At 41.7% G+C, this 23,114-nt stretch overlaps 1 protein-coding gene across 1 annotated transcript; it reads left to right on the forward strand.

The window, feature by feature from the left end:
- Positions 1-175: 175 nt before the first annotated feature.
- LOC136872453 (uncharacterized) lies at positions 176-13,951 on the forward strand. The gene is made up of 2 exons (XM_067146271.2): positions 176-524; positions 12,914-13,951. Exons 1-2 carry the CDS (start codon positions 386-388, stop codon positions 13,834-13,836), a joined length of 1,062 nt encoding a protein of 353 aa, XP_067002372.1. The 5' UTR covers positions 176-385; the 3' UTR covers positions 13,837-13,951.
- Positions 13,952-23,114: the final 9,163 nt, after the last annotated feature.

A 23,114-nucleotide genomic window follows, 5' to 3' on the forward strand; every position in this document is an offset into this window, starting at 1 on the left:
TATAACAAAATACGCAAGGAAAATACAAATACGCACAAAGAAAATGTATTACCCTCTGCCAAAGGAGGTTCTACCGAAATAATACATCTATGTAATATTCTGTTTTATGGGTACTGGTTTGTATCGACCGTATCGAGAAATTACTATCCCACCGGACGCTGCTCTCCATCTTGCCTTCGGTCCGGCCACTCAAAAAACAGTGTCCACGGTTACCCGCGGCGGGCAGCGGTCTGTGACCGCAGCGGGAAGAAGTTTTAACAGTGTTTGACAAGACTGCGTCATTCTTGTCACACAGAACGCGGGCTGACGCGGCCATATAGTCTACAAGCACTGGACAGCGGGCATTTTGTGTTTGAAGACAGATTTGCCAGGCGGGCAGAACGAAATGGCGGAAGAAGTTGAAAAGCTGATTGAAAAAGTGCGGGAGTACGTGTTTTTGTACGATATAGGTCACCCAGATTACAAGAACGTTGCGAGAAAAGCTGAAGCTTGGAGAGAGATATCAGAGGAACTGGGCCAGACAAGTAAGTTTTTTGTAATTAGTTGTACGGTATTTATATTTTCCTCTTAGTCCCATTTCTTGATATGGGGTCGGGGATTAGGCGAGATGAATATACATGGCACGTTTTACGACCGGGTGTCCTTCCTGACACCAACCTTAGTTGAGGAGGGGTTATATTTTTAAAATAAAGACAAAAACCTCCGTACAGGCCATGAAGGCCCTTGAAGAAGTTGAAGGTAAAGGCTTCCACCATTGTTATCCGCGGCACGTGACGGGGTAGAGTGGTTAGCTCTACGCCCGGCCACCTTTGCCCCCGGGAATTAACCTCGTACTCATTTCTCGTGTAGGCTGAGTGAACCTCAGGGCCATATGCACCTCCGGAAATATTTTTAAAATACTGTTACCATTTTATGTACACAGAAACGGTATGGATTACGAATGACCTACCTTAGTTGAGAAACGGTTATATTCTTAAAATACTGGTACGGTACTGTTACTATTCAGCTTTCTTCGATCGTAGGTCTCGAAGCTGGAAGTAACAACTGTAACCTTAGCTCTTCCACATAAAATCCCTCTCTGGATAGCTCATACACGAGGCGGGAAGGAGAATATTTGGAGAGGCACAGAGCTCGTTTCAAGTAGATTGCCTTCAACTTCTCGATTTTATCTAACTGTTTCATACTCAAACGTTTTCCAAGCCATATGTTGCTCTAGGGCTGATTTTTAGACGAAAGAGTTTTATGGCTGTTTCTAAAGACAAGTTTCTCAGATGCTTAATGTCAGATATTGCTTTCATAGATGCACTTAGACGGACCATGAGATGGAGGGTAAAAACATTACCTTGGGTTTGAAAAATTACACCCAAGTATTTAAAATGCGTTCTTGGTTTCCATAAAAGAAGATTCCATGAGGCCTCCCTCTTCTAAACGTCATGTAAACTGTTTTTTCTACATTCAGTTTGAGCTCATTTTTATTCATCCAACCCACTATTTGGTTGAATGATTCCTGGAGTTCCTTCTCTGACGTTGATGTTAAGACCATATCATCAGCGTACATTAATAGTTTGACGCTTTCCTGGTTTACCAAATCTACTATGTCTGCTGTCGCAATGATGAATAGTAGTGGACTTAATGGGTCTACCTGTAATACCCGGTTGTTTGTTTCAAAATATTAGATTTGGTAATGCCATCATCTACTTCTATTGAATTGTCGAGCAGTAGGTTCCTAATCAGCGGTATAAGGTAGTTCGTACTACCAATGATACTCTCCAGTTTTTCAAACAGTATGGTTCTGCTTGTGGTGTCAAAAGCTTTCGAATAATCTATAAAGATGGCATGCAGTTTACCCCCCTGGTTTTTTAAGGCTCCTTCTATGTCAGTCTGGAGACAGCGGGCAGATAAAGTCGTTGATTTTCTTTTTCTAAATCCGAATTGCGACTCCGGTAGATTATTTTCCACCAGTTTAATGAGACGTTTATCTACTAGTGAAGTTAAAGTCTTTAGTAGAGTACATTCTAATGCTATTCCTCTATATGAGTTGGGATCTGCGGTATCACATTTGCCTTTATATAGCATTTTAATAGTAGATTTTCTCCAGTTGTCTGGTATCCTACCTTGCCGCAAGCATTCATTCATTAGGTGAGTGATGGATTCACCCAATTTTGGAAGAGCAGCTTTAAGATGTTCATTAAAAATGTGATCTGGACCACATGCCTTGTTATCTTTAGATGCTGTAATAGTTGATACAACCTCATTAATTGAAAATTCGTCAATTTCAGGGATTGTTTGAAAAACTGGCACGAAATAATTAGTAGGTCGTGTGTCTCTCTCTTGAAGCACTGCACTCAAGTGCTTTTCCCAAACTTCCATTGGTAAGTTCCTGGAGAATTTCGGTTGTCTAGGTTTCAGAGCCAGGTAAGGATCTAAACTGGCACGTTCTATAAGTTTCTTTTCTTTTCCTTAGGTATTACAAACAATCCTTGAAGGATAGTCTCCAAAGTTCCAAGAAAAGAAAACCACGAAAGCTGGGGGTATTTATGATCATATAGTGGTATGGTGACACAGCCTTATTATTATTTTTTTATTTTGGTACTGTAATCGTTCATCACCATGCCATAGGCATATTAGGAGGTTTAGCCAATCATATATGCCGTTTTCCGCAACATTCTGCGACATATAATGTTGTAATTAGCAGTCTACATGCCGAACCGGGATGTGAGTTGCGATACGCCAGCCCGAAGGGAGCAGTTTCCTGCGCGGTATCGAGAAAAGGAGAACGCATTATTGCTGAACCTTGAAATCGCGCTCTCTTTTCGTGCGAGCGAGGAGGAGAGATGACGCTACGCGTGGAAATGAAGGTTGTCGGAGAGTAGGCTGAATTAAGGTGTGTTAACCTCCAAGAAATAAATATCCTTTAATAATTCAACACCGCATTCATTAGTGCCACTTCACCATAATTCACTAAAAAGAGGAAGAAGAATACCTTCGTCTGAGATAATCTACGGAAATGTATGAGTCAGGTCTCATTCGAACCAATGTATTTAATGCTAATTGTTGATGCATATAAATGCAATACTTTAATAGTGGATCGGTAATGACGCCTGTCATATAGTGGTACGCAGACTAAAGATGACTGCCGAGATCCGGCAACGTGTGGGAAAATAATAATAAGAATAATAATAATAATAATAATAATAATATGTTTTATTTATCCTGGCAAAGTTAGGGATGTACTCCCTTTCTTACGCTTAACCAGTCTTAACCTAGAACACTTAACAATAACTACGGATGGCAATAATATGATAATATTAACAATAATAACAGTAATAGTATTAACAAAAAGTGGGAGGTCTTGCGAGATGAACCATTACGCATGAATTTATAAAAGGACGCTTTTGAGATTGTGAATGACCCGCTGATCGTAATGATTTTAAACGAGATCAGTATAAAATAGAGGTCACGAGACATACTTTGATGGCTTTCACATCACTGTAAGATTCCGTTTACCGGAGCTCCATGTCGATCAGGGGCGCGGTTTGCCTCCTCCACAACCAGTCAGTCCAGATACTATAAATAAGACCCGGACTTAGATGCAGGATCCCATTGTAATTTGTGTAGCCGCAGTACTCACGTGTTAGTAGTGAACTATGGATATCATGTATGAAGTGCTGTGTCGAGGAAGAAAAACACATCAGTGCGGTGTAAAATATCGCGAAATAAGCCGTGTGGTACAAGATAGAGTACTGTGGTGATGAATAGAAGTCTTATCTCAACATTTAATCTTTTAAATATCTACGACAGTCAGTCGCGGCTCGTGATGCAATCATCAGTGAAAGGGCAAACGCATAAGGTTGTTTAGAAGTAGTGAGACAGCTAATTACGTTCAGTAATTAATAGTGACCGATCTAAAGCATTTTAAGAGTGAGTGACGTTCAGTAAAATTAAAGAATGGTATTTCTGATTAGCGTTTGCATACCCCATGGACACTCGCGGCGATAGACTGTGTGATCAATGGGGAAATGAATAGTGATTTATACAAACTTGCCACTATGTGGATTAATCTCTTTAAAGTTATTAGTGAATCTAATCACCAGTAGATTCTCTGAAAGCACATAAACAATGTTTAGTAACTGATTTCCCCATTTTTGCCTGTATGTTCGTGAGTGATCATCGAACCCGAGGACTGGAGCCTACGAGAAACGCGCCTAAGTGCTTGCAGTCATTTCTTCAGGGAACGTCTAGAGACTCCAATAAGAAGACCACAGATCGAGACATGGATCGTGTCAGGATGAAGAGGAACCAAATACTATCAAAGAGAGGAGCAGTCATCATGATGGTTTAAAATCTCAAGTGTACCTCGAGATGACAGCAAACCATATCCAGCATTTGATGAGTACATTTCATTTGAATATATTAAATCATGAGATTTGCATGCCAGTAGCAATTTTTATTTTGTAAATATTGAAATATTATAATTAATAATATTAAATATAGGGAATACTATACGCGTGTGACTGGGAAAAGATTATTTATTATTTTAATTAGGATTTTTGTGATTCAAGAATAATCATTGATATTTTAGTGGGCTTATTTGCATGAATTAGTATGTAGATCCCATAAATTCTTAGTGCATATAAAGCACATATTTTGAGAAGAATAGCGCTTTAGCTAAATTTATAATTTCTTCGTAATGTTACTATCTGGTAAAGATTTTTATAGTAATTTGAATATAGACTATGTGTTTGCTTCAAGGTGATTTATAAATCCTATATAATAATAAATGATCATTGAAGATGTTCAAACCGAGGTAATATGTGAATTATATAGATACGCGAGTGAAATTGAATTAGTTAAATAACCTGTGAGAATGGAGTATTCTCTGTAAATTAATAGAACGGATTTGAGATGCAGTGGTATGATGTGGGAAGGTGAGGCTTGTGAAATGTTTGAGATGTTGGAATGATAAAGAATTATAATAATTATGGCTGGCGTGATGTATTGAATTAGGCTGAATATATAGCCAGATAATAAATAATAAGAAGTGATGGCTCTCAAATGAATGCGTACTTGAGAACGAGCCAAGATGAAAGAAAGAAAGAAAGAAAGAAAGAAAATAATACAATGTGTCTTTGTAGCCGCAGAGCTGGACACACAGCCATTGTCATAGAATGACGGATTTACGATGTAAGGATTTGCACGGTCTGAAGGGAGACTGTGTTGTTGCCAAGAGTCTTAGCATTTACCTGCAAGCCTTCTTTCATTTGCCAGTGCAGTATCGATTCCATGCTAATGATACGTTATGAGTAACGTTGATAATTTTATGATTTTGCGAAGGATGGATTCCTCCCCAATTTTATGTACTAAATTAGCTCGTGATAGGAGTTTCAGATTTTTTACCTCGGAAGCTGAAGTACGTGGATTCGACTCACGTTGGAACCATGGATTTAACCTGATACTATGGCTTGATTAGGCCATACCTTCAAGATGTATTGTGTGCTATATGTTTGACATTTTTATATGTAATGTGTTCACGTGTTTTATTATTCCCAAGTGTTTTATGGTGATGGGTTCGATACCAGCGTTGGTTGATTTTACTTTGAATATAATAGGAATAGGTGAACCCAGGATACGCGTATGTGTTCAGTGTAATATGTAATTGTTGTGGTCAATTAGAACATGTGTTTGATATACGGCGATGCAATCTCGTGCGTTAAAAAGAAAATGTACTAATAAGATGCATAAATTCCACAACCATAAGCTGCCTCTGTTAATCCGTGGTAGAGTGTCGGCCTCCGGATCCCAAGATAGCGGGTTCAAACCCGGCAGAGGTAGTCGGATTTTTGAAGGGCGGAAAAAAAATCCATTCGACACTCCATGTCGTACGTCGGCATGTAAAAGATCTCTGGTGATACATTGGGTATTTACCCGACAAAATTAATTAAATCTCAGCCATAGACGCCCAAGAGAGATCCGGTTTACTCTAGGTCCGCTAGATGGCAGACAGAGTAAACCGGAACGTCGAAATTGACGAGCAGACAGCCAGATGGCGTCAAATCGAAATGTCTGCAAACGGTAGCTGAGGCCATACGATTATTATTATTATTCCACAACCATGATAGTTAATTAAAGATATGATTAACGAGAAAGTGCCATCTTTGATCAGCCTATTTAAATAATAAATACCATCGAGTATCACTGTTATAGATAAATAAATCTACGTATGTGAAATATGTATATAATATCAGTGCGTATTAATCAAATGATTTAAGGTATGCCAAGCGACAACTACAACTGTGAATAAACTGAAAGGACGTTAAGGCATGCTATATATAATTATTGCTTCAGTCTTGATTATTTCTTTGTTTATGTGTTGTAATATGGCATCATCTCGTGTGCTTACCTAGTGATTTTATCAGTATAATAAAATGTTTAGCAAATATTCTCAACAAAGATTCTTCTCATGAAATAATATTAGTGTGTTCCTCTCACATTATAGAGAACCCTACTTTCGTTATATCTTATGTAGTGCCTATTTTCTCTTGCGAACATTCCATTGCCCATATGCTTTTGAGCTCTAGCCGTTGCCGCAGTGAAAGTAGGGAGGACGAGACTTCGAGCCCGGGAAATGACTTCCGAAGTTTCTCACCCAAAAATTCCATTTATACATCTGTTTGTGAAACCGAATTATGTAATTGTTGCCCTGATATGCCCGGGATGGGTACAGTACTTTCGTTGTCTCCACATTGTCATTAATGCACAATAATTATGTTTTAGTGGATACATGGACGAGTAATACAATCGTTAAGATTTGACTACTTTGATCACATTTTAAATCTATTTATCCTAAAATTACCTAGACCTAACTTACGAGATATCAAGCGATTACAAGTGTTAATGATCTCACCTGTTCTTTTAATACAACATCTGTGAATATTTCTTAATTACAAGGCACATATGTATCATGTGCTTACATTGCGCTGGTCGGACGGAGGAAACAGTTCGCCTCTTTGCGTGACGTCGTCCGAGCTACAGTATGGCTTGCACATCACGAAGGCAGTGGTAATAGCTTAATTATCTTTGATTACAATATGGCGTCAGACATTGATAAAAATTGTTAGCCAAGTTCTCTGATAATGGACTACCGACCTAATAAATTGCCAGTGGACAAAAACAGAGAAACAGGCTGTGTCTAGAACCTGTAAAAGGACTTCGAATTTTCCCAATAGAAGTCCTTTTGTAGATTCTAGACATTTGCCATGTGAGGATTTTCACAAGTATATAGTAAGTTGATAAAGCTTCTTCTTTGCTAAAATAATTGCTGCTTCAGGCAACAGTATGATTAAACAGGTACGTTTTTCTTTTTTCGTCTTAGAATTCAAGAACTTTTTGTTACACTTAAAAATGTATATCTATATGTCAACATTAAATTTTGTAAGTCTTAATTCTAATACTGCATGACATTATTTGAAAAACTATTTTCAAAATGTGCTATTTTTTTGTTGTTGAAAGTAGTGCTGGTTTTTTGACAACATTTCCTGCTTTTATAAAAATCCATCTGGTAACCAGTCCTGCCTCCGCTTCTCCATAGTCATATGTCGAAAGGCGCCCGTCGAAGAATGATTAATTTGTTTCTGTCTTTGCATTGGAACACCCCTGTGGTTTGGGGCCGTATAATAACACTCACGGTATCCCCTGTCTGTCATAAGAGGCGACTAAATCGGGCCCTGAGCTTGGGAGCGTGGATTGGTGACCACGGGACCCTTATCAGTCCTGGCATTGCTTCCACTTACGTGTGCGTGGCTCCTCACTTTCATCTACCCTATCTGACCTCTCCTGGTCAGCTTTTGTTCTTTTCCGACTCCGACGTTATTAGAGCATTCGAGGCCTAGGGAGTATCTTATTTTCACGCCCTTCGTGGCCTTTGTCTTTCTTTGGCCGATACCTTCATTTTTCCTCTCTGATTAGTTTTACATAGAGGATGGTTGCCTAGTTGTACTTCCTCTTAAAACAATAATCACCACCACCATTCGCCGAGTGATCGCAATACGCCAGTACGGAATACATGCATTAAATTAAATTGCACATGCATGGAAACACCTGTCGGCAGGTTATTCCTACGTCGTGGGATAACACGGCAAGAACAGATATTAATTAGATACGGTACATCGAAATATGTTTTTTTTAATAGGAAGCAGAAGATCCGTAAGGAAATTCTCATTAGTTCGAAAACCAAAACTGCTGTGTTACTAATTTTAAACCAAATGCCACGAAGAAGTTTACAGGGCAATAATCCCGAGGTCTTTGGTAGAAGTGGATCGTGAAATGTGAAAATTTGTGTTCTTTCACATTAATTGCCGGTAACTGTTTTATTCTCCATGGCTCAAATAGGTATTCGCAGGCCCTAATTCTTAAGTCGCAATAAAAGTGATAGCTTACACCGACTACCTTAAATACACGCAATAAATATACAAGAATCAAGACTGTAGTAATATTAAAAGGAAACTTAGGGATCAAAGTTGAACATATTTTGCATAGTTAGTGAACAAACTCCAGATAATCTATAGGCACCGCACATTTAGCAAACTGAATAAAAAGACTGTATAAAACACTACTAACAAAAATAAATATATGATTAACCTACGGTGATAAGATTCCAAGCATGAAAATACGGTGACACCTCTACTGCTGTTGATTATTAAGCCCTATTTAAGATTAGAATTTCTTGACACGAGCCACAGACCTGACAAAAAGTACCATTTATTTGTAGAAAACCAGTTCTGATTATTATTATTATTATTATTATTATTATTATTATTATTATTATTATTATTATTGTTGTTGTTGTTGTTGCGGGGTATGTGTGGAACGCAGAGAGGTGAAAGAAGGTGTGGGCTTGAATGGGTCTAACTACAATATAAAATTTGGATTAAAACTTTAAAATAAAGGTTATATTCCTTTCAAAAACACAAACTTAACAAATTTTCCCTAAGTGAAACAACAACGAAATCTCAGGTATTTTGCCAATTCAGTTATAAGGATGGAACACCCCAGAATAGGGAATTTTAACAATTTTGGGCTTCAAGCCCCAGATTTACAAATATTGAGCTTCAGGCTCCTAATTTACAATTTTCGCAAATGTTTCGTTGATCAGATAAGGAGAGATATCTCCCAAATACAAGAGCACTTGCTCCAAAAGTTACAATCTTTAGCCTTCCAGAGGCACCCCTCACTATTACAAAAACTTATAAAAGAGCTTACATGCTCTCAGTTTCTTACAGCCTACTCAAGTCAACATTACATCAAAATCTTACACTCTCTGGCCTCTCAAGGCACGATTTACAATGGAAAAGGTTTTACGCAGGGGTATCTATTACCCAACCTATTGGGCCTTCATGGAAAAATAATAACCGTCTAAATTAATGGCCCGAACACAAAATGAATGGAGGCGCATACTTGCACTCTCAAATAAAGAGTAAAACCCTAACGGGGCTCTCGGCCCAGTGATACAGGGGCTAATCCCAAGCTACTGAGATGACACGAAAGACGGTTAATTTAATGCATAATAGAAAGGAAGAAAAACAGTTACAAAGTCGTAGTCACCTCGAACGAAGTTGAAGGGGAACTCGAGAGGGTAAAGCACTCTCTGTCCCCGATTTACAGTTAAAGACTTTATGAAATTTTACATTAGCCAAACGAAAATTTACATTTTAGAAAAGGTTTGTTACATAGTTAAAAACTCGGACCTTACCCTCGGATAAGTCTGCGGAGGTAGCAACAGAAAAATAGAATTTAGGTGGACTTTACCTGGCTGATCTACTGCCTGCCGAAGAATGAGGCACCCCGCTTCCTGTCTTAATACCCACACTCAGAAAGACGATGATCAAGAGACAAGGTAGCCAGTAAGGCCACAGTTTATATACCCGGAGGGAAGTTCGAAAGGATTCTGGACTAATCCGGACGCACCCTCTCAATTTTATTGGTCAATTCAAACTTTACACCAAAAAACCAAGAAGAAGCCTGTAATAGGCTGAAAAATAAGTACAGAAAATTCCTAATTGGTTAGATTCAAAACTGGCGGAAAAAGAGAGAAGTGTAACAAACCTAGAATTACATAAAAACAAATGCAAGTTGATAAAACCTATAAAACCAATATAAATGGTCCATTATTGGACATTATAAATTTCCCAGCTAACTCATTCCTGGTTGCCATCGTTTCGCCTTCGTGTGCTAGGTTAGGCTCATCAGTTGGTACCTAGCACACCTACCAAGACGCTGGCTAGTGCATACCGTGGAGGTCACTGCGTAGGCTACATGGAGCCACCGGCAGTGCCAATGCACTATGAGAGACTCGTCTCTGTACCAAAAATTGATGCCTGCTTGGCTATTAGATGATATAGATGTTGATTCCCATAGGGAATCTGAAATATTTGTCCCGAATGAGTAAATTTATATTACCAATATAAATGGTCCGTTATCCGTCAAGAAGGAGAAAAAATTGAGTAAAGAGATTTTGTTCCTCTGAAAAAGCACATGACCGTGAGGTTCACTCAGCTTACACACAAAACGGGGCTAAAGATGGCCGGACATAGAGTTGCGAAGATCATGGATAGTGGAAGGTTTTGCCATACTTTTCACTTTTCCAAGACCTTCATGGCCTGTACAGAGATGGGTTTGCTTTGCAACAAAATATGAAGATCATACAGAGAGAAACCAATACAACAAATACACTGGCAGAAAAGGAAATCCCAACACCAATAAGACATTAGTTTAGGGGAATGCAATTCAGTCTAATAGTCTAGGTAACATATTTATTTGACTAACGTGTCCATATCACAGGTTCATGTATACGCGAGAAGACATGTGACATGGTGGTACATTAATGACCGCTGTAGTCGCCACGATTGTGAATGCAAGCATACAAACGTGCATGCACTGTGTTGTACAGGTACCGTACATAATTTTTTGGGATAGATTTTCACGCCTGTTGCACGTGGTCAGTCAAATCAGCAACGGTTAATGCTGGTATTGGATGGTGCTGGATTTGTCGTCCCATACCTGCTCAGTATGCGAAAAGTATGGTGATTTCGTAGGCCGAGGCAACGTGTCGACCCTCTGTAGAGCACGTTGGGTGACGGCAGCGGTATGAGGACGAGTATTATCGTTTTGGTAAAACACCACGTTGAATACTGCGAATGAATGTCACCACAACCGGTTCACTTCCCACTCTGACGTACAAATCCGCTGCCATGGTTCTTGGATAACGACGAGAGTTCTCCTGCGGTCAAAGGAAATCGTTCCCCGGACCATAACTCCTGGTGAAGGTCCATTGTGTCGACGCCGCAAACAACTTGGTTTCAAGCGCTCACCTGGCCTCCTTCTTACCAACCTACGGCCATCGCCTATCCCAAGACAGAAACGGCTCTCATCTGAGAATACAACAGATCTCCGCTCCGCCCTCCAATGAGCTCTAGCTTGACACCACTGAAGTCGCAGATGACATCGATTCGGAGTTAGTGGCACGAATGCTACAGGACGTCTGGCTCGGAGCTGCCCCCAAGTAATCAGTTTGTTGCCCTGTGTTACGCTGTGTCACCCTGTTGCGAACTGAAGCTCTAATTGCTGCTGCAAATGTATACCACCACACCTATGCGGCGATTACGGTGATCTTCCCCCTCCATAGTGGCCTATGTGCGACCGGACCTCGGTTTTCTTGAGACTGTCTTCCCGTGACCATTGTTGCAAACACCGATGCATTGCGGATACATCCCTACCAAGTCTTTCTGCAGTATCTCGGAAAGAACATCCATCTTCTCGTAGGCCTATTACACGGTCTCGTTCGAACTCAGTAAGCTGCTGATACTGCCTTCTTCGTGTCCTTAAAGACATGTCTGACTCACACCTACCTCACAACGTCAACACCGGGCAATGACTAACGGTCACAAAGTGTACAGCACGTATTTTAAGCAAACTTTCTTTGCGAAGTAGTTGAGGCACTACTAGCTCCACACTCTCTGTCGACTAACGTGCAAATTTGAATAGAAGTCATCTTTCAGATGTGCAAACACGCCTCCCGAATTTCGTTTATCCAGCACAATTCCTTCCTGGTGTTGGGATTTCATTTTCCACCAGTGTATAATAAAACATCGATAATTTTGCGTGGGTAGAAAACCAGGAATCCAGTGTTCGTCAGCTATCTATAGAGCACTACACGGATGTGTATATCCGAGAAGTTAGTGTCTTGGAGGATGCAAACTGTATGGCAGTGCGGATAATTTTGCTGATAATTTCTAAATAATGAAGTTTATTAATTTTCACTCAGGTGCTTGTGGTTAGGTAACCCTTCACAGTGGTATGAGAGAATGGTGATAATATATAAAGAGCCTTGAGACCATAAAGCCGTAAATCTTACCTAAGCCCAATTGGCTCCTGTCCGCAGTTAATGGAAGGAACAAAGGTCAATACATCGATAGTTGTCGCAAGAGAAAATCCCTGATGCCAGGTATCAGGCCTATTGTATTATGTTAATAGATATATCCGTTTCAATACCTTGGGTGCAATATACTGTAGTTAATATTTGCAATATCCGCGGATAACAATTGCCTATGATTGCCTAGTTACACTTCCTCTTAAAACAGTAATCACCACCACCACTTCCCATGACTTTTGGCATTAAGTTTTCCAGGTCTAGGGGGTCTTCCATTTCCCCACCCTTCTTGGTCCTTTTCTTTGGCCGAAACTTTCATTTTTGAAGTAACGGACACCTTCCCTTTTTCCTTCTCATTAGTGTTAATAGAGGATGGTTGCCCATTTGTACTTCCTCTTAAAACAATAATCACCACTACCGCCAACTTTCCGTGTAGCAGAGAAATGTACGGTTTTTTTAATGTTCTGACCATCTTTTCTTCTTTTTCAGGTGAAACATTAAAACAAAAGTGGAAGAATTTAAGAGATTCGTACATCAAATACAAGAGGTTCCGCAATGGTTTGAGAGGGCATGTAACTAAAAAGCAACTAAAATCAACCAAGAAATACCAAAACTGGCCATGGAGTCAGCATTTAATGTTTTTGGACAATCCACACGCACCTCGCCCGATGACCTCTAATTTTCTAGAAACTCCTTTGGAGGAAACAATAACCTCACCATCTAGTCCATACCCAAAAAGCAGCTGTCCACAATCTCCAGAACAGTTTGAAATACCGCCACCCTCCACAACAAAATTGAAGAAAAATCAGAAAATGGAAGAAGTAGATAGAGTAATTGAATACTTGGAAAATAAAAACAAAAATAAATATCAGTTGGGACGTACACAATCTCCAGAACAGTTTGAAGTGCCGCCACTCTCCACAAGAATATTGAAGAAAAATCAGTCAATGGTAGAAGTAGATAGAGTAATTGAATACTTGGAAAATAAAAACAAAAATAAATATCAGTTGGGACCTACACAATCTCCAGAACAGGCTGAAATGCCGCCATCCTCCACAAAAATACTGAAGAAAAATCAGCCAATGGAAGAAGTAGATAGAGTAATCGAATACTTAGAAAATAAAAACAAAAGTAAATATCAGTTGGACGGCACAGATCACCTGTTTATAAGTTATGCAAAAACTTTTAAAAAATTACCGCCAAGAACACAAGCGATGCTGAAGATAGAACTTGCTACACTATTTGCACGTGCTGAAGTAAGCGCCTTGGATGCGCAGACTACACCAACATCGTCACCGCAATATTCAGCCAATTCTGTGGGTTCCGATCTCAATTCCGACGAGTCTAAAGCCGCCACAGAACATTATGCAGCTGACGTTCTCAGACGTTCCAATAAGGACTGCGCTGAATAACACATTCCAACATACCGATTTCTTTCAACCCTCGTCGAAGGACACGTGTACGAAACTGCATACCTACTTGTAGAACTTATTATTATTTACACGCTCGTTGATAAAGTGGATATTAAAAGATTCAAAAACAAAGTATTATCACTTAAGTCAAACAAAGGGCTAGTCTTCCCCTTGTATCAGTTGGTCTCCACTTCGTGGTGTATTTCAGATTTTAGGTTTTAATATATCGTTTAGCCGCCTCTGTGGTGTAGTGGTTAGCGTGATTAGCTGCCACCCCCGGAGGTCCGGGTTCGATTCCCGGCTCTGCCACGAAATTTGAAAAGTGGTACGAGGGCTGGAACGGGGTCCACTCAGCCTCGGGAGGTCAACTGAGTAGAGGTGGGTTCGATTCCCACCTCAGCCATCCTGGAAGTGGTTTTCCGTGGTTTCCCACTTCACCTCCAGGCGAATGCCGGGATGGTACCTAACTTAAGGCCACGGCCGCTTCCTTCCCTCATCCTTGCCTATCCCTTCCAATCTTCCCATCCCCCTACAAGGCCCCTGTTCACCATAGCAGGTGAGGCCGCCTGGGCGAGGTACTGGTCATACTCCCCAGTTGTATCCCCCGACCAAGAGTCTGAAGCTCCAGGACACTGCCCTTGTGGCGGTAGAGGTGAGATCCCTCGCTGAGTCCGAGGGAGAAGCCGAACCTGGAGGGTAAACAGATGATGATGATGATGATGAATATATCGTTTAATTCTTCGAAATGCATTCGGGACATACCGTACGAAAATATTAGAAGAAACGTTCTTCGTGTGATTGTTTTTCTATACAGAGACTATGATATTCGCCGAAGTGTTCTCTCTCTCTTCACTGATTTCGTGGATTCGCCATATTCTTTGCTGAGCGAGCTGGCCGTGCGATTAGGGTCGCGTAACTGTGAGCTTGCATTCTGGAGATAGTGGGTTCGAATCCAACCGTCTGAAGACCTGAAGATTGTTTTCCATGGTTTCCCACTTTCACATAAGGTCTTATGTATTATACCTTATATAAGGTCACGGCCGTTACCTTTTGCCATTATTACGTCGCCGAAAACCTTCCACGTTAAACCACCACCACCTTTTAAGACTCAGTGTTATGCTATCAGAAGAACAAGTTCTTCCCTACTGGAACAAGACTTCGTGAATCTCATTGATAATAATAATAATAATAATAATAATAATAATAATAATAATAATAATAATAATTTCGTGTGACTATTGTAATGCAGACAATGGCGTATACTGAGGGCTGCCAAGGCTATCGGTGAAGTCCAAACCTCAAATGAATGGATTAATGCCATAACGGTATAAGTAGCATTTTGGTCATTCAGAGAAAAGGCATTTAAACATCTTCAACACTCATATAAAGCATGCTATTTGTAGTTATACCACCCACCACTACAGCGCAGAATATTACCGCTATCACTTGTATCTCTTTGCTGGTGAAAGGATACATCCTCCCGGAGTTATATCCTGCATTTAATTCATTTTTTTTAATGTCACTTATACCGTTATGGTTTTTATCCATTCAAATGAGAACGATGGAAATCTAAAGCACATAGTTCTGACACATAATTCCATTTACAACACTTGAACACAATCAGATAAAACGTTGCTCGTGTTTCTGAGTGCAAGGCATCGAAGAATGATCTTGGAGCCCAGATAATGCGTCCCTCTCCACTCGACTCACCTCGCGCGTCCTGCAACTGAATGTCCAATAGGTGCGGGGACCGGGGAGATAGGTGTGCTAGACTTCAGTCCATCAGATCACCACGGCTAACGAAGAAGATATAGCTCAAAGACTCTGAAGTTCTTCGGAAGTTCCCGAACGGACTCATCAATCTCATCATATATACTTCCTTAGCCCATACGTCTGACTTAATTATATAGATAACTAGCTGTAGAAACCCGGTGTTGTCTGTTTGGTTTAGAATGTTTACTTTTAAGATTAGCATTACCAGTTAGTTATGTGTGAAGTGACTTTTTTTTTATAGAATTCCTCTTTGGCATATTGGATTATACTAGGCTATCTATTATGTAGTTCTCGAGTTATTTAGATATGTTTGATTTCAAGTTTTAGATTATTTAATTTTCTAGTGAAACTTTATCCTTGTGGAAGCTCGAATTGGCTGGGAAGTATTTGATCCTTTCAAAAAAATACACTGACTGACAGAGCAAAAGCAACACCAAGAAGGAGTGGTTCGAAAGGAATGAAAGTTGGGGAAAAAACAGAGACGGCACGGACGAATAATTGATGTTTATTTCAAACCGATATGCAGGTTACACAATGCGCACGGCATCGACTCAGTAGGATGTAGGACCACCGCGAGCGGCGATGCACGCAGAAACACGTCGAGGTACAGAGTCAATAAGAGTGCGGATGGTGTCCTGAGGGATGGTTCTCCATTCTCTGTCAACCATTTGCCACAGTTGGTCGTCCGTATGAGGCTGGGGCAGAGTTTGCAAACGGCGTCCAATGAGATCCCACACGTGTTCGATTGGTGAGAGATCCGGAGAGTACGCTGGCCACGGAAGCATCTGTACACCTCGTAGAGCCTGTTGGGAGATGCGAGCAGTGTGTGGGCGGGCATTATCCTGCTGAAACAGAGCATTGGGCAGCCCCTGAAGGTACGGGAGTGCCACCGGCCGCAGCACATGCTGCACGTAGCGGTGGGCATTTAACGTGCCTTGAATACGCACTAGAGGTAACGTGGAATCATACGCAATAGCGCCCCAAACCACGATGCCGCGTTGTCTAGCGGTAGGGCGCTCCACAGTTACTGCCGGATTTGACCTTTCTCCACGCCGACGCCACACTCGTCTGCGGTGACTATCACTGACAGAACAGAAGCGTGACTCATCGGAGAACACGACGTTCCGCCATTCCCTCATCCAAGTCGCTCTAGCCCGGCACCATGCCAGGCGTGCACGTCTATGCTGTGGAGTCAATGATAGTCTTCTGAGCGGACGCCGGGAGTGCAGGCCTCCTTCAACCAATCGACGGGAAATTGTTCTGGTCGATATCGGAACAGCCAGGGTGTCTTTCACATGCTGAAGAATGGCGGTTGACGTGGCGTGCGGGGCTGCCACCGCTTGGCGGCGGATGCGCTGATCCTCGCGTGCTGACGTCACTCGGGCTGCGCCTGGACCCCTCGCACGTGCCACATGTCCCTGCGCCAACCATCTTCGCCACAGGCGCTGCACCGTGGACACATCCCTATGGGTATCGGCTGCGATTTGACGAAGCGACCAACCTGCCCTTCTCAGCCCGATCACCATACCCCTCGTAAAGTCGTGTGTCTGCTGGAAATGCCTCCGTTGACGGCGGCCTGGCATTCTTAGCTATACACGTGTCCTGTGGCACACGACAACACGTTCTACAATGACTGTCGGCTGAGAAATCACGGTACGAAGTGGGCCATTCGCCAACGCCGTGTCCCATTTATCGTTCGCTACGTGCACAGCACAGCGGCGCATTTCACATCATGAGCATACCTCAGTGACGTCAGTCTACCCTGCAATTGGCATAAAGTTCTGACCAGTCCTTCTTGGTGCTGCATTTGCTCTGTCAGTCAGTGTATTAAGTGATAAATACATGTATTTATTCGTTGCACTATAGATATGATCTACACGATTTCAACTGTCTTTGAGACTCACCAATCAGCCTTGTGATCCCAAAAGCAGTGGATTCAACACTACTAATCTCGTTCATTTTAGACTATTTATTATTAAACCCCTTTCATCCTCCCGTCTCAATGGAGGCTGAACGTGGACTTAAACGGTATTCAGAGCGTCACAATTCGTCTTAGCGACACATAAATAATGGATTCGACATTAATATTTGGTTATTTGTCCGACTCGTTGGCTGAATGGTCAGCGTACTGGCCTTCGGTTTAGAGGGTCCTGGGTTCGATTCCCGGCAGGGTCGGGGATTTTAACCTTCATTGGTTAATTCCATTGGCTCGGGGCTGGGTATTTGTGTGCTGTCCCCAACATCCCTGCAACTCACACACCACACATAACACTATCCTCCACCACAATAACACGTAGTTACCTATATATGGTAGATGCCGCCCCCCCCTCATCGGAGGGTCTGCCTTACAAGGGCTGCACTCGGCTAGAAATAGCCACATGAAATTATTATATCGGTTATTTTCAGTAATTTTTAAATGCCATCCCCTCCCATTACCCACCCCCAGATGGGTAAGTTGTGTTTTTCCAGATGGTAAGTCATATGTGTAAAAAGTTTCGTTGAGAGTTATTCTGGAACATACCCACATGTATGACTTAAACATCCAGAGTGTCACAGTTTAACTCAGCGACCAAGTAAACTATGTTATTCGACATTAATACCAGTCATTTTTGTTTATTGTTATATTTCACCTCCTCCGCTAGTAGGTGTTTTAACCAACAGTATTTCTTTCAGATAGTAAGCCATATGTGTACCAGTTTTGTATGAGGGCTATTTTAGAAGAAACTCTCATACATCCGTAATTTCGTTCATTTTGGACATTTCTTTTCCACCCCTTGTGATCTCCATGCCGATGGGGGCTGAAGATGGACTTCAACGACGTCTAGAATGTCGCTATTCTTCTCAGCGACCACAGAAACTATAGATTCGACACTATTTTCGATTATTTTTACATCTCAGCCCCTAGGGGTGCTGGGGTTACCATACCTCCTCGCAGTTTGTCTCCAGTTTGTGCCAAGTTTGGCTGAAGACTGAAATCTCTCCCGTAGTCTAGAGAAATATCGATTCAACACTAATATAGGATTTTTTAGTTTTAATTATATTTCGCCCCTTCACTAGGGCTTCTAGGAGTGCCTTGCCCCCACAGTACCTTTTTTCAGATAGTAGGTAATATTTTTACTAAGTTTAGTTGACGCCTATGCTGGAACATACGTAGAAACATCCATAATCTCGGTCATTCGGACATGTTTATATCTTCAACCCTTCTCACGTCCCTGCCGACTGGGGCTCAACTTGGACTTAAACTACATCTGGAGTGTCAGTATTCATTTCAGCGACACCGAAAAATATGGATTCGACAATATTTTCGATTATTTTATATTGTACACCCCTCACCCCCACCCCTAAGGGTGCTATGGGTGTCTTCTCCCCACGCGGTTAGTCTCCTGATAGTCATAAGTGTACCAAGTTTGGTTCAAATCACCCTAGTAGTCCTGAAAACTATGGATTCGACACTATTATTGGTCGTTTCAATTTATATTTGAATTTCACCACTTCCCCTAAAGTTTCTAGGGTGTCTCGTCCCCGCCGTATTTTTCACACATAGTAAGTAATATTTGCACCAAATTTAGTTGACAGCTATGTTGGAAAATACACAAATACATCCACAATCTCGGTCATTTTGCTCATTCTATGTTTTAAAAATCCTTTTCTCGTTCCCTGTGCCAAGGGGGGCTGAACTTTGAAAACTTTCGGGGTAGCATTATTCATCTCAGCGATCCCGCGAAAACTGTGGATTCGACACTATTTCCGAATTTTTATACCTCACGCCCCCCCCCCCCCCCTAAGGGTGCTAGGGGTGTCTTATCTCCGCGCGGTTATTCTCCTCATAGTAAGTCATACGAGTACCAGGTTTGGTATAAATCGCTCCAATAGTCCTGAAAACGATAGTTCCAGACTAATATCGGTCGTTTTTATTAATGTGTTTATTTCACCCCTCGCCTGGAGGGGTCTAGCTGTGTCTTGTCCCAACAGCATTTTACATAAATAGTAAGTAAATTTGTACCAAATTTAGTTGTCAGCTATGCTGAAAAATACAAGCATACATCCATAATCTCGGTCATTTTGGTCATTTTACTTTTTCACTTTTTCTCACCCCTATGTCAAAAGGGGCTGAACTTGGACTGAAAAAGTCCGGTGTGTCACTGATCATCCCAGCGACCCCGAAAAATATAGATTCAACACTGTTTTCGATTATTTGTATATCTCCCCCTCCCCTATGGGATAAAAAAAATATCCGCAGTGTCACTATTCATCTCAGCGAAATTCGAAAACTATGGATTCGACACTATTTTCGATTATTTTTATGTCTCACTCCCCCCTCGTCCCCCACCCCAAAGGGTGCTGAATATGGACTTTAAAATATCCGGAGTGTCACTGTTCATCTCGGCGACCCCGAAAACTATGGATTCAACACTATTTTCAATTTTATGTCCCCCCTCGTCCGCCCCCCCCCCCCAAGAGATAAACAATCCGGAGTGTCATTATTCATCTCAGCGACCCTGAGAACTATGGATTCGACACTATGTTCGATAATTTTTAGATATCACACCCCCTCACCCCCCACCCCAAAGGGTGATGATCTTGGACTTCAAAAAATCCAGAGTGTCACTATTCATTTCAGCGACCCCGCATATGGATTCGAGACTATTTTCGATTATTTTTAGAACTCAGCCCCCTCGCCCCCCGTCTTTAAGGGTGCTTGTGGTGTCTTTCCCCCACGAGGTTGTCTCCTGATACTAAGTCACAAGTGTACCAAGTTTGATTGAAATCGCTCCGGTGGTTTAGGAGATGTAATGCATACATATCCATATACAACGACATCTATATATAGATAGATTACACCGACTCGCCTTTGCTCGTTGGGAACCCCCAGTTGCTCTTCGTTAGGAGTGGGTGGTAACTCGTCTCATTCAACTATTGATATTCTATATTTTTCACAGTTTCTTAAATATGGTACACATCTAATACACAGCTACATTCTTCAAACTGGGCAGACCTATCAAAGTTTGTCCTAGGACATGAAAGTACATCTCAATCACGGTATGTTGGATTGCTATTTCCAAATAACAGGCATGAGAATGAACCTCCTATCAAGAAAGGTACTTAATAAAACACGTCAGGGTGTTCCCATCCTCCTTTAACACAGGATTTATTACCGGACTATTATGATATAGCGTAAGCTGCTGTCGCCTAGCGACAATCTGTCCATCAAGTCGATCCAATCTTGGCGCGGCTTTGCAATTTAATAAAATTACGTAAAATTACTCATAATAATAAAACTACCTATCCGATTTCTTTTTTTTTCTTTTTTGCTAGTGGCTTTACGTCGCACCAATACAGATAGGTCTTACGGCGACTATGGGATAGGAAAGATCTAGGAGTGGGAAGGAAGCGGCCGTGGCCTTAATTAAGGTACAGCCCCAGCATTTGCCTGGTGTGAAAATGGGAAACAACGGAAAACCATCTTCAGGGCTGCCGACAGTGGGATTCGAACCCACTATCTCCCGGATGTAAGCTCACAGCCGTGCTCCTCTAACCGCCCGACCAACTCGCCCGGTCCGATTTCGTTCAAACCACTTCATAAACCCTTTCAGATGCAATAAGAACAAATTGGAAAATTTTCAGCGAAATCGGTCCAGTAGTTTTTGAGTCTATTAATCTCAAATATATCAACATCCAATTTTATATAGGCCTAATATAGATAACAGAGTGCTGGTATTTCACTTTCTTTTGCTTCTGCATCCTTGTAGGAAGACACTTCAGGGCTGCTGTTATAGGAGTAATATAAGTAGTTTTCTTTTTATAGGTAAATCTGCTCAAATGAAATGCAATCATTCAGGTTTAGTGTTCCACCGAGGAAGCTAATAAACCAGTGAACCAGTGAACGATGGGTACGACCGCTGGTAATGCTTTGAAATTCAACATTTTAATTTAATAATAACAGCTGTTGGCAGAGCTGGGGGGGGGGGGTTCAAACTAGCCTTTGGGCTGAATACCCGACATATCCAATAATAATAATAATAATAATAATAATAATAATAATAATAATAATAATAATAATAATAATAATAATGCTTGGCATCTGTATAGGCTTGGTGGTGACTTGATGAGGATGAAATGAATGGTGAAGACGTGATAAGCACCCAGTCCCAAAGCCAGGGAAATTACGAGTACGAGGGGTTGATTCTGAAAATTGAACCGGGCCCATCGGACCAAAGGCAAGCATTCTTTCCATTTCGCCACAAAGCCGGATTTTAATTTGCCAAACCTTGGGCTACCATCTCCACTGCTTAGGTGTTGCGTATTGGCAGTAGCAGGGGCTAGGGCAGAAGCTTGTGAAACAGTCTTGACAACACAGCAGGCTACTCCGTTGGCTATTGGCTGCAGTTCAAAACGCTTAAGGTCTGAATGCAGATCCTTCTAGGAGGATGGGCGGCATCTGCCGTGTAGGGAAAATTGCGCGATTATTGCAGTGGAGGATAGTGCTGTGTGTGATGTATGAGTTGCAGGGATGTTGCGAACAGTACAAACACTTAGTCCCTCAGCCAGATTAAAATATCCGACTCGGCCGGAATCCATACGTCTGATGCCCTGAAAGAGCTGTCCTGTGAATTAACTTCAATGCGCTTAGAAAGGTGTCTGGATTCTAGTCGTTTAGCCGGAGAAGCCTCTATGTCAGAGTGGATAGGCAGGTGAGGGCTTCTTTTTTCTTCCATAAGTTAAGGCCAGACCACCTCTGTGGTGTAGTGGTTAGCGTGATTAGCTGCTACCCCCCGAGGCCCGGGTTCGATTTCCGGCTCTGCCACGAAATTTGAAAAGTGGTACGAGGGCTGGAACGGGGTCCACTCAGCCTCGGGAGGTCAACTGAGTAGAGGTGGGTTCGATTCCCACCTCAGCCATCCTGGAAGTGGTTTTCCGTGGTTTCCCACTTCTCCTCCGGGCAAATGCCGGGATGGTACCTAACTTAAGGCCACGGCCGCTTCCTTCCCTCTTCCTTGTCTGTCCCATCCAATCTTCCCATCCCTCCACAAGGCCCCTGTTCAGCACAGCAGGTGAGGCCGCCTGGGCGAGGGACTGGTCATCCTCCTCAGTTGTATCCCACGACCCAGAGTCTGAAGCTCCAAGGACACTGCCCGTGAGGCGGTAGAGGTGGGATCCCTCGCTGAGTCCGAGGGAAAAACCGACCCTGCAGGGAAAACAAATTATAGAGAAGAAGTTAAGGCCACATATTTCGGAAGGCCACAATAAAGTAATGGAAAAACACTATTTTTGCCATCATAATTTGTTATAAATGCTTATTCTAGGAGAACAAAAATTATCATGTGCAATAACTGAGCATTGCGGATTGATGTTAGTAGAGCCCGGAAGTTCAAACATTTATTTTTGCTAAAATAGGCAGGCAAATAATCACTTAACATTTAGGAAACAGGCAGTAAAAAATTAAAATAGACATTTATAATGTCTACTTATCAGTTGTGGTTATATTTCATGGTTATTTTTTATGA

The sequence above is a fragment of the Anabrus simplex genome, chromosome 4 (assembly GCF_040414725.1).
Source record: "Anabrus simplex isolate iqAnaSimp1 chromosome 4, ASM4041472v1, whole genome shotgun sequence".
Classification (NCBI taxonomy): Eukaryota; Metazoa; Arthropoda; class Insecta; order Orthoptera; family Tettigoniidae; genus Anabrus; species Anabrus simplex.